This window comes from Phyllostomus hastatus, unplaced genomic scaffold (assembly GCF_019186645.2).
Source record: "Phyllostomus hastatus isolate PE091 unplaced genomic scaffold, TTU_PhHast_1.1 phas_contig_34, whole genome shotgun sequence".
NCBI classification, from domain to species: domain Eukaryota; kingdom Metazoa; phylum Chordata; class Mammalia; order Chiroptera; family Phyllostomidae; genus Phyllostomus; species Phyllostomus hastatus.
In genome coordinates, this window is record NW_025333857.1 from 15,989,771 (window position 1) to 16,003,094 (window position 13,324).

A 13,324-nucleotide genomic window follows, 5' to 3' on the forward strand; every position below is an offset into this window, starting at 1 on the left:
ATCAGGAGCCAGTGTTTGGTGAACCATGAAATGAAATATTCTTATTCGAGGCATATTTTAATCTAATTTAAGAAGTTCTTTCCTGGCCACTATTGCAACTTGTGTAACCATAAAATTTTCTTAAAATATGAAGATAAAAATTTAAATTGCATAGTGAATTTTGTATTTATTGATTCTTTTAATAATTAAAATATTAAATGTTTAAGTAATTAATGAAATTTGCAAACTAAAATGAGTTTTCTTTTGCTTCTGAAGGATGTTCAAGTGTACAGGAAATAAATACCAAAGCATCTTTCTGATATTAAGAGATTAGAAAAGTGTTCTTGGAAATGTGAAACATGAGGCCATCTCCATTTGCATCATCTGTTGTACAGGGTAGGGCAAAAATAGGTGTACGGTTATGAGTATGTGAAACAGTTTATTCTTGTATTAGTATTTATTAATTATTATATTATTTTCCACACAAAAAACTGTAAACCTTCTTTTGCTCCATCCTGTAGCAACTTTCTTCAAGCAGTTACTTGATATACTTTGTTAAGAGACTCTTTTGGAATCCTAGATTGCTAACTGTGAAAATAGTATTCATTTAGGTCAATTGCTTCCATTTCATGGATGATGACCATTAGGCAAGGAGAAGTGTTGTGATATCAGTGACAACAATTTTAGAATCCAGAACAGTTATTTTAATCTGGAATTGTGTATAAATGAAACTCACAATGTTAAATAGACTCTGCCTGCTAAAATACCCTGAGGAAAAAAGAACCATAATCCCATTTACTGAAGTATGACTGAAAGGGACAGGAAAGTTAGGCCTTAGGATCATAGTCTTAAAAGTCACAACCATTTTAGAGTCTATTGAACCCAGAAGAAAAGTGGTCAGTAGATGGTCCTTATTAAAGTAGCTTTGGACTAACTTATGTGGCCCCTAATTAATTGGTGAGGATTATTGCTTTAATTACTTCCCTAAAGTAATTTGAGGATTTTAAAAATGTTTACTTTATGTTGTCCTCTAACTTTAAAGAAGAATGACAAAAAATTTTTTAAAATGTAATAAAAAAATTATTTACTCAAAAGATTGAATCTTGTTCTAATCACACAACTTACATAGCTGTGGAGAAAGTTTTAAGGATCTCTTACTGAATAATCTGATTATTTAATTGAATTGTTTTCAGGATGAAAATATGATCAACTTCATCAAAGGTGGACTCAAAATTAGAACAAGTTACCAAATATATAAGTAAGTTAAAAGTTAAGATGTGGGCTTTTTAACTCTTATAAGTGGACGTTTGTTCCTTTTTGACCACAGTGATGGGTTTTTAAAGAATTCCTGCACTATGTACCACTTTGTACTTCAGAATTCTCATTAAGTATGACTAGGTTTTTTGTATTTGGTGTTGGTAAAAATGCACTTGATTTTTGGCTTACTGAGTATGTATTCAATGTTATAGGACAACAGAATTTAAGTTTAAATGTAATTTTAAAGGAAAATAGCTGAAAAATAGCTGGCTGACAGTTTATGATTAGATAAACTTTAGTATCTCTCTTCTGAAAACAGTATGTAAATTTAAGATAACAGGTATATCTTTGGTTTAGCCTCTAGAGTAGCATTGCCCAATAGAATTTTCTGCAGTGATTCAAATGTTCATTTTAGGTGGATAATAGTGTTGTTCAAATCTTTTATATCCTTTCTGATTTTTATCTAGAGGTTTTATCATTTACTCACAATGTTAAAAATCTCCAACTTTGATTCTGGAGTCATTTGTTTCTCCAGAATCTTTAGTTACATCAGTATTTGCTTTATATATTTAGAACCTCTGTTTTTAGGCTTATATATATTTTATTTAATCTTTCTAATAAATTAACCTTTTTATGATTATAAAATGTCCCTATTTAGATCCTTATAATATTCCTTATCTTGAAATCTGTGTTGCCTGATATTAATACATCTATTCATGCTTTTTTAATGATAGTGTTTGCTTACGTATATTCTTTTACTTTAAACCTATCTTTTTATATTTAAATTGCATTTCTTGTAGATGTACATAGTTGTGTTCTGCTTTTTTATTCAGTATGACAGTATGATTGCACTTGTGACTACCCTTTTGTTTTTTCTCTTTGATTCTCTTTTCGATTTGATTTCTCTTTGACAGTACGATTGCACTTGTGACTACCCTTTTGTTTTTTCTCTTTGAAACAAGGTTTTCTCACCTTGTTTTGCTTTAATAAGTTAAAAATACATGCATATGTATGTATATATATTTCCATTATAATCCCTCTATTTTCTTAGCTATAGCAATCTTTAATTTTTTAATGGTTGCTGTAGGGATTACAATAGACTTCTTATCACTTTTAACTTAGAGTTAATGCTACACTATTGCACATAAAATATGAGAGCTTTGCAAAAGTATAGTTTCATGTACCACCTATTTTCTTTACTATTCTTATGACAGTACTCGTATGTATATTTAAAAACCCACAATGTGGTGCCAAATTTTTGTTTTAAAAAGTCTTATAATGTCTTCTTTATGTATCCATCTATCTACCATTTTGCATGTTCTTCATTCATTTCTGTATACTTTCAGACTGAAGAATTTCAGTATTTCTAGTGGTGTATGTCGGCCTTCAAAAATAGTTCTCTTTGTTTCATTTACTTGAAAATGTTATCATTGCCTTCATTTTTGAAGGCTGTTTTTTTGTTCAGTATAGTATTCTGAGTTATAAGGATTTTTTCTTCTTTTCACCCCTTAAAACTGTCAATCCATTGTATTATGGTCTCTGTTATTTCTGATTAGAAGTCAGCTCTTATTTGTATTATTATTTCTCTGTCTGGCTGCTTCGAAGACTTTTTTGTATCATTGGTTCTCAGCAATTTGACCATGAAGTGCTTGAGTATGGTTTTGATAAATTTGTGGCCATTACTTCTTTAAATATTATTTTCTGCTCCATTCTTACACGTCTCCTTCTGAGACTCCAATTTCGTGTTAGCCTGATTTTGTTTAATAGGTCACGTAGGTGCTGCTTATTTAAAAATTTTTTTTTCTCCTGAGTGGATATTCTTTCAACATCTGGGTCATCATGGGGTTCGTTTCTATTGCCTGCTTTTTCTCTTGACTGTATGTCATATTTTTCTTTTCTCATTGGAATTTTTTAATTGTATACTAGATATTTATACATTGTAGGGACTATAGGTTTTGTTATCTTTCTAAGAAGTGTGCTGATTTTCATTCTAGGAGTATTTAACTTGACTAGACAGACTGTAAACTCTTACTCTCTGATAGTGGGCAGCATCTGAAAGCTTTGTTACATTGTTTTTTCTGTCTTGCTTGTGATTTTCTTAGGAGTCTCCTTAGTGCTCACATAGTTTGTGGGTCAGCCAAGAATTTGAGTGAAATTTTAACACTGATTTTGGTGTTTCTCTCTTTGTGATTTTCCTTTACCTAAACATTTAATTTTAAAACAATTAGGACTGTGGCTTTCTGTATGAGTCCTAGGCACTGCATGTTGAATGGACAGGGGAATACTTTCAGGTAACTAGTCATAAATATCAAGTGTACTCAGGTGATCCTTTCTTTAAAAAAGCCAACTCTTTCTCCAGCTTTTGGCTACTTTTTTTTCACTGCCTAGTGCCCGCAGATATATTTAAAATATTTTGAATTTTTTCTAGAGTTTAATAATTCTGTGGAGGGTTATCATTGGGAGGGTTAATCTAATATAAACCATCCTGCCATTATTAGAAGCAGATTTCCATTAGTGGAAACAGCCAATATTTAGTACTTTAAGAGATACTTTAAACCAAAATGATTTTATGACGTATATTCCACTCAGAAATCCTGGAGAGGGTTGGATTTGGGGATCCTGACATGCTGTTTAGTTTTCCTGTCAAAATATTTTTAGAATATATAAAAGAATGTTCGAATTGGTTGCTTCTACTCATCAAAACTTTAAAAAAACTGAAGAAATTAAAATACCTTTATAATGGCACATACATCAGTGGAATGGAAGGTAGACTTTTGAAACAGATACTTTGTGTGTGTGCACACACTTATGTGTACTACAATATACTAAGTTCCTGTACACACATAGGTCTTTTTCCAAAGAGGGGAGAAAGATGAGTGTTTTAATAAATGGTTTTGGGAAAACTGGTCTTCATTTTAGAAAAAAAGACAATACAAAAATAAATTGATATAAAGTTAATATTAGAATATTTTTCATGAGTACTAATAGAACAAAGGAAAGTATTTTATAGTAGCCCTAAAGTACAAAGACTAAACTTTTGCTTTTTTTTTTTGCTTTAAAATAATTTCAGAATTTTTATAAAGAATTTTTAGATATTCCTCACTCAGATTTATAAATGTTAACATCTATGGAACCACAATATAATTATTAAAATCAAGAAGTTAACGTTGATTCAGTATTATTAACTATTGACTTTACTCAGTTTTCTCAAACTGTCCCACTAATGTCCTTTTTCTGGTCCAGATTTAAACCAGGATTCTGGATGTTGCATGTGGTTGTTATTACCCACAGTCTCTTTTAATCTGGAAGAGTCCCGTAGTCTTCTTTGTCTTTCATGATGTTGATATTTTTTGAGGAATGCTGGGCAGTTACTTTGTAGAACATCTCTCAGAGTGGACCTATCTAATGTTTCTTCATGATTAAATTCTTCATGGTTTTGCAACAATGGCAAGAATACCATAGAAGGGATGCTGTCTCCTTCTCTGTGCATCATATCATAAGTACATGATGTCAATTTCAGAAGCCTTCTTAAGCGTGACATAAAATCAGAAATCGTAAATGATTGACTTGACCAAATAAACATTTCATTTGTTATCATAGCAAAGTACACATAATAAAAAATACAAATGAAAAAGTGATGTTGGTGATTGAGGACAGATGACAGTGTGAGATGCTCATAAGTTGGTGGGAGTTTTTCTGAAAGAAGTTCTGGCAGCATATATATCAAAATTAAGAATATGCATCACCTTTGATCTCAGAAGCCCAGTTTCTAAGAATTTATCCTGAGTATAACTAGGATACTATCACTGTAGTTATAGTACTAGGTGTAGGAAAAGTACTTGATGAACATACAGGAACACTGTGAGCAGCATGGTTTATAATGTGGAAAATTTAAAACCAAATATTTAATAATAGGAATGTGGTTAAACAAATTATTTTATATAATGGAATAATATGCCCTTGGTAAAGAATAAGGTAGCTTTCAGATTGCTGAGTTCTGGTCAACATGGAGGTGTAGGTAAATATGGGTCAGCTTCTTGCACAACCACAGCAAAAATTACAGCTGGACTACAAAACAACTATAACTCAGAATTGTCAGAAAATCGAGCTGTATGGAAGTTTAACAACCAAGAAATTAAAGAAGTCACATTCATCCAGATGTGTAGAAGGAGTGGAGACATGGAGACACAGCAACCACAGAAATATGGAATGGACAGCCCACACCCGTGTGTGATGGATAAAAATTGGGAGGGATGCCTCAGGAGTGAGGGATTCTAGCCCACACCAAACCGCCCAGCCCAGGGTTCCAATGCCAGGAAAATAAGTCCCTATAACTTCAGGCTGTAAAAACTAGTAGGGTTTGGGGTGTCAGAAGAAACTTCAGGATTCTCAGGCTTCTCCTCTTAAAGGGCCCGCAGTGGACTTAGGACTTAATACAGACTCACTCCCTCTGGGCTCCAGCATCAAGACAGCAGCTGGAAGCGCATCTAGCAAATGGGGAGAAACTGAAGTGTCTATCATCAGGGTGAGGGGACAGCTTCCTCCTGGAAAGAACCCCAGAGGTCAGCCAGTGGCCACTGTTCCTTTTCTGAGCCTGCCCCCCGCCCCCGGCCCTGCCAACCACTTTGGAGCCACAGAGTGGCAACACTATATCTGAGACTTTATCAACCTGGTTCACACAGGTTGCCCCACCCTGGCAATTACCTAAGACTCTGCCCCATACAACTTACCAGTGTGCTTTTCTATAACAGGCCACATTAGTGAGACAGGGAGCCAAAGCAGCTCTACCTAATACATAGAAACAAACACGGGGAGGATGCCAAAATGAGGAGACAAAGAAATATGGCCCCAACAAAAGAACAGAATAAAACTCCAGAAGAACTGCTGAAAAAATGCAGATAAGAAATCTATCAGATGCAGAGTTCAAAACCCTGATTATTAGGAAGCTCAAGGAACTCTTTGGGTACTTCAACAGCATAAAAAAGACCCAGGCAGAAATGAAGGTTACACTCAGTGAGTAAAGAATACTTTATAGTGAACCAACAGTGGAGTGGATGAAGCCGAGAATCAAATCAATGATTTGGAACATAAGCAAGAAAAAAACACAATTCAATCAGAACAACAAGAGGAAAAAATAATCCAAAAAAACCAAGGATAGGCTTAAGAGTCTCTGGGAAAATTTCAAATGTGCCAGCATTTGAATCAGGGGTGCCAGAAGGAGAAGAGAAAGAGCAAGAAGTTGAAAACTTATTTGAAAAAACAATGAAAGAAAACTTCCCTAATTTGGTGGAGCAAATATACTTACAAGTCCAGAAAGCACAGAGAGTCCCAAACAAGTTGGACCCAAAGAGGACCACGCCAAGGCACATCATAATTAAAATGCCAAAGGTTAAAGATAAAGAGAGAATCTTAAAAGCAGGAAGAAAAAAGCAGAGTTACCTACAAAGTAGTTCCCATAAGACTATCAGCTGATTTTTCAAAAGAAACTTTGCAGGCAAGAAGGGACTGGTAATAAGTATTCAAAGTGATGAAAAGCATGAACCTACAACCAAGGTTACTCTGTCCAGCAAAGCTGTCATTTAGAAATGAAGGACGGATAAAGAGCTTCTCCGACAAGAAAAAACTAAAGGAGTTCATCATCACCAAGCCATTATTACATGAAATGTTAAAGGGACTTGCTTAAGAAAAAGAAGATCAAAACTATGAACATTAAAATGGCAATAAATTCACAACTGTCAACAACTGAATAAAAAAAAAAACCTAAGCAAACAAGCAGAACAGAAACAGAATCATAAATTATGGAGTTCACTTGGAGGATTGTCAGCTGGTAGAGGGAAGGGGGAAAGTGGTGGGGGAGGGGGGAATGGGGGGGAAGGTGCAGCGACTAAGAAGTACAAATTGGTAGGTACAGAATAGACAGGGGGATATTAAGAATAGTACAGGAAACGGAGAAGCCAAAGAACTTACATGCATGACCCATGGGCATGAACTAAGGGGGTGTTGCTGGAGGGAATTTGGGGTACTGGATGGAGAGGGGAAAAGGGGGAAAATGGGACAACTGTAATAGCATAATGAATAAAATATATTTAAAAAAGAATAAGGTAGCTTTCATGTGTTTTCATGGTAACTTGTTTTTTTTTTAATTTTTTTTTTAAAGATTTTATTTATTTATTTTTAGGGAGGGAAGGGAGGGGGAAAGAGAGAGAGGGAGAGAGAGGGAGAAACATCAATGTGCGGTTGCTGGGGGTTATGGCCTGCAACCCAGGAATGTACCCTAGCTGGGAATCAAACCTGGGACACTTTGGTTCCCAGCCCGCGCTCAATCCACTGAGCTACGCCAGCCAGGGCTCTCATGGTAACTTGTTAATATGACTTATAGAACAGCATATACTCTATGATCCCACTTGTGTCTTTTAAAGATTGCTTTCTTAGTAAAGCATAAAAACACCTAGGAGTTTATGTATTAGGCTGTTAACAGTGACTGTATCTCTGTGGGACGGTTTTGTAGGGATACTTATGCTGTCTCCATTTTGTTTGACAATTCTGTGACAATCATTTATTACAGCAAGTAGAACATACACATTTTGATTAAAAACAGAAACTAGCCCTGGCTGGTGTGGCTCAGTGGATTGAGTACTGGCCTGCGAACCAAAAGGTCACTGGTTTGATTCCCGGTCAGGGCACATGCCTGGGTTGTGGTCCAGATCCCCACTAGGGGGCGTGTGAGAGGCAACTACACATTGATGTTTCTCTCCCTCTCTTTCTCCCTCCCTTCCCCTCTCTCTAAAAATAAATAAATAAAATCTTAAAAAAAAACCAGAAAAGAACTCTGCCATCGTGTTGATGTTTTGACAGTTGAATTATTATGCATATGTAAACGTATATAATTATGTTTTATATAATGAAATTACATGCTTTGTATTATTTTTAAATATTTGTTTTCACTTTATATCAAAAAGTTGTAGGTTATAGAAGATTTTTAGTTCATCCTGGCTTTTAAAGGCTGCATAATATTCCATTATGTGGGTGTACCACATGTGTACATATAAATGTATGCATTGGTACAACTGTATTCTTAACTAATTTTCTGGTGTTGCGTATTGGGTTTATAAAATTTCATTATAGATAAGCAGTAGAGTATCTCTCTTTATAGGTAAGGTTTCATGTGTATCCATGGTATTTCCTTAGAACAAAACTGGATTTGTTGGGTCAGAGATATACATGTGTTTAAGATTTGTGGTATATACTGCAAAATTATTCTGAAGAATAATTCGATTGGTAAACATTTTCTTAAAGGACCAGATTGCAAGTGTTTTATACTTGCGGGGACATAAGATTTTTGTTCGAACTACTCAACTCTGAGACTGATGTGAGTAAGCAGCCGTGGACAGTTAGGAAATGAACAGGTGAGGCTGTGTCCCAACAGCGAGCACTGTAACATTTTACCAGTAGTAGGTGAATGTATCTGCTTGTTCTTACCTTTGCAAGCCCTAGATTTTCATTTCAAAATTAAAATAATGCTTAATGATCACAAAAGTAGCATATATTTTAGAATATAGGAAAATGTAGATAAGCAAATATTAACACACACACACACACACATCACATACTCTTACCAGTCAGTGATTATAGTTGTTAACACCTTAGTATATGTTTTTTAAGAACAATTTTTATACAAATCTAAAGATACATATTTTTTTTAGCCAAAAGGAGATCACACTGTACATATTCTTTTGTAACTTGCTTTTTGAGTTAATAGTCTACTTCTTCATGTCAATAAATCTTCATTCATGTAATAGCTAGATCATCTTTATATTTTCCAGTTGGCCCCAGATTTCTCTTCCTGCTGGTATGTCTGCACAAGATTGAACCCAAGACGGTCTACTGCACATCTTATGTTTGTGTCCATTAAGTAATATTATATTTTAGAAGAGTGCCTATTTTTATGACCGCTGTTGAAGACCCCAATCCAGTTATCCTGCAGAACATCCACAGATTAGTTTGGTGGTGTCCTTGAGCTTTCCTTTAGCTGTTCCTTGTTGGAGCTTAGGCTGCCATTACAAAATGTCGGAGCCTAAATGGTTTAAACAACAGAAATATATTGTCTCCGGGTTCTGGAAGTTGGAAGTCCATGATCAGGTTCTGGGGCAAACTCTCTTCTGGGCTCACTGACAGCCACCTTCTCTCTGTGTCCTCACATGGCAGAGAGAGTGCTGTCTCTTTGTCTTCCTCTTCTTATAAGTCCACCTATCTTACCAGATTAAGACTCCACTTAACTAGATTATAACCTCACTTAACCTTAATTACCTCCTAAAATCTCTGTCTCCAAATACAGTCACACTGGATGGCTAGAGTATGCATGTGGTGGGTGGGGGGGTTGGTAGGTAGTGTACATAATTCAGTTCTATAGTTCCTTGTATTTCCTGTAAACTAGAAGAGCTACAGGATTACTAGATTCAGGTTAAATACATTTTGCTTGAATATGCCACAAATGAAGGTGCTGGCTTTATAATTATATCACGTCAGATGATATATAATATCTGATTATTTCTTAATACACTAAAAAAATATATTTGTTGCCCTGGCTGGTGTGGCTCAGTGGATTGAGTGCCAGCCTGTGAACTGAAAGGTTGCTGGTTTGATTCCCCACAGGGGCACATGCTTGGGTTGTGGGCCAGGTTGTGCATAAGGCAACCAGTCAATGTTTCTCTCACATATTGATGTTTCTCTCCCTTTCTCCCTCCTATCCCCTCTAAAAGTAAAAAATAAATAAAATCTTATAAAATATATATTTATCAAATTTACATATATATATATATTTGGCATTTATATATATATTTGTCAATTTGATAAGCAATTTTTGGTTATTATTTTTATATATTTGTCATTGTGTTTAATTTGCATTTCTGTTTTGAAGATGTGAAGGAAAAGGGAGAAATGCATAGAAAGGATATTAAAGTGAGAAATCAGGAAGGTTTGCTTGGATAGAACAGGGAAAATTAAGAGGACAGATGGAGCCATTGTGATGGAATTTGGTTTCCTCTTTCTGTCTTTCCTAGTTAGAGCTCTAACTTATTTGGTCTCCTTGAGACCATGGAGAACACACTGAAACTCATGTTTTTTGTCAGTAGCATCTCAGTTACTCAGTGAAAGTTACTTGGGCAGCTGAAGTGTGCACAGCAGCTGAGATTGGACCACACCCAGGAAGTCCCTCTGTCACATTACTGGGAGGCTGTGAGATCCCAGTCCTGGGTCCGATGTCCTGAGTCATACTTGCTGGTGTTTGAACCCTCTCTTGCCTTAAGGCTGGAAGGATAGATCCTGATAAACAATGTAGAAATGGGTGTGTTATTTTCCCTTAATGATAATACCCAGAAATCTTAAGAGTAAAACTCAGGACAACATCCCTTTAAATTTTTTCTAACATTTTGGCTTAATGACAATTATTTTATGGTGTGTAATGTGAAATTCGACTTAACAATAGTTTTGAGAGTCATGGTAAACTTATGCTACAACTCTTTTCTTCAATCCAGGGAATGCCTTTCTCTCCTGCATATAATTCAGAAGAACAAAGCTGAGCAACAATTCTTCTATGAGTTTGAAGGGGGTGTCAAGCTTGGAATAGGGACCTTTAATCTGGTAAGTAAATAATTACATATCAACCAGCACCCTTTGCAAGAGAATCATAGGTTTTCAGTGCCTTCCGTACTGCATTTGAACCTCACCCTGAATCCCTGTCTGGGTTTGGTTGGTAAGTGGCCAGCGTGGGGTTTCCTTTTGCTGTGAGCCAGTGGGGATTTGGTTGGCGTCTGCTGTGAAGTCCAGCACATGCTCAGAATGGTTTGGATTGTACAGCAAGGGAAGCATACGGCACCCTGAATGGACTAGTACTGATTTTTTTATAGTAAGGAGCTTGGAATGCAGTTTCATTTCCACATCTGAGGTCATGTTGCCACAACAGTGGTGGCTCTGGAATTGAAAATCGGGGAAGGAGTGATGCAACTTGAGGGATGGTTTTGATGCTTGAGGGGAGATGAAGCATTTGAGTAGATATCTGTCGAATTGTGATATAGTAGAGATTTTGAAATTGTATTGAGGTTGGACTGGAATTCTTGAGAAAATAAACTGGTGAAGGGAGTTGTGTGCACAAGAGTGTATGCCACCATGGCCACTTTGTTCATGAGCCCTTTGGGTGCTGACAGAGGTGGCTGAGCAAAGAGACAGACTACTGTCCACAGAGTGGGTTGCCCTGTCTGCCTACATATTAAAGTCCTCTGCTGAGGTAAGCCTTTAGTGAACATTCAGATGGGACACAAATATCTTCATGTGTTTTGCCTTCTCAGAGAGGTCTCTCCACACACCTCTTCCCGAGACCTCCTCGTTGTCAGTTTTCCCATCATGTTCTTTCCAAATCCCTGACCATCCAACCACACACCATTGGCTACAGCCCGTGAGTCAGTATATAATCACACCTATGGCCGTTTCTCCTCTGAGCAAAGCGGACAACCAGGCGCAGTGCTCCAAGTTCTGCACGGCCAGGGAGGATTTCCCTTTCCCCCGACTCTGCAGGGACGTGGGTTTCAGACAGGTGTGTGGTGCTGCAGCTGTCCACTCGGGCTGTGCTGCATGCATGGCCTGCAGGCACCACAGACTTGGCTTTCCAAACAAAGAAACCTTGTTTGGAAAGGTGGGCACTGAGGAATTGCCTTCTCATCATTTCATCCTTACACATGAAAGGGGCAAGAATTCTTTAGTGCATGCTGAAAAGGCCAGGTTTTTCTTTATACTTTTTTTTAGGTTATTGTTTTAGCTGTATTAAATTATTCACAAGTAATTATTAAACATGTGCCATATGTTATGATTGAGACATGTCTAATGATTTAAACTTGGTTCTAATTTCTTATATTATTGAATGATTAAACTTTCTGTTTGGAGTTTAGCATTTATCTGCAGTTAGAGTCACTGACATGTAAGTGCATTTGTATTTTTTCTTACAGATGCTGTCCCTTTTACCAGCACGGATCATCAGACTACTAGAATTTATAGGATTTTCTGGAAATAGGGTACAGATTTAATTTTACTTTAACTTTAGCAGCAAAGATAACAGTATTTATTGAATATTGGAGTAATGCAGCATGTACTCATGGCAAACATGACAGCTGTGGGCAGTTCGTTTGCAGGACAAGGAAAAGCCATTGGTCCTTGATCATATTTTTCAGGAGTTAGAGATGATTTTTCTACTGAAAGTGAAAATGTTTTGTCTTTGTTACCTAAAATCTGGGATGAAAACTTTTGTTTTACTAATACAGGGTGGGGCAAAAGTAGGTTTACAGTTGTTTGTATGGAAAATAATACAGTAACAAATAATAATAATGCAAGAACAAACCTGGTGCTTCGCCTACTCACAGTGGTGAGCCTGTTCTTGCCCACCCTGTATTGCCACTTGGAGGACCTGGAGCACACTTGTGTGGTTTGAATTGACTTCCTTAGCATTTGTGCACCGCCGCAGTCTTCTCTAAAACCAGGAAATTGGCTAGATTTCCAAGTCTAACATTTTGTAACTCTCATGGATCAAGCATAGTTGCAGTATTTTGGGATTCCTTGTTTTTATTAGCTGTACTATAAAACTAAGCAAGGAAATTTGTTTTCCATGAGTCTTGCTCAGTGTGGTTATTTTTGTAGTGTATAACATTTATTACTCTTAATACTCAATATGCTATTGCCAGAGTTGCCTTATTGCTGTCCCTGTTAGTTAAGAGAGCAGGTTTTAAGAAATGAGTTAGAACATGGACAAGAACCTGTAATTTTTTCCCTCCTTTATTTTACTGTCCATGTTCTTCATAAGCTATTCTGTATTTATGCTGATTTCTACATGTTATGTTCTTTCTGTTCAGACTCTGTATTTAATGATTACCCTTCCCATTGACCATTCATTTTTCATGTGACAGTATATTCTAATAAAATCATGTGTTCTTATACTGTCTTATCTATTTGATGGAAAGGTCTTCGAAGACATAGAACCATATTTGTTCATACCCACACAGTGCCTTCCATTTAGATCCTCAGTATGCTTTAATACATTAATGTT

At 36.3% G+C, this 13,324-nt stretch overlaps 1 protein-coding gene across 1 annotated transcript in view; it reads left to right on the forward strand.

Annotated features, from left to right (window-relative positions):
* Positions 1 to 13,324, forward strand: part of TTC39B (tetratricopeptide repeat domain 39B) — a 146,506-nt gene that overhangs the window by 107,352 nt on the left and 25,830 nt on the right. The window contains exons 9-11 of the mRNA XM_045840566.1: positions 1,173 to 1,237; positions 10,770 to 10,875; positions 12,234 to 12,299. Coding sequence (XP_045696522.1) covers positions 1,173 to 1,237; positions 10,770 to 10,875; positions 12,234 to 12,299 — 237 coding nt within the window. The remainder of the gene's footprint in view (positions 1 to 1,172; positions 1,238 to 10,769; positions 10,876 to 12,233; positions 12,300 to 13,324) is intronic.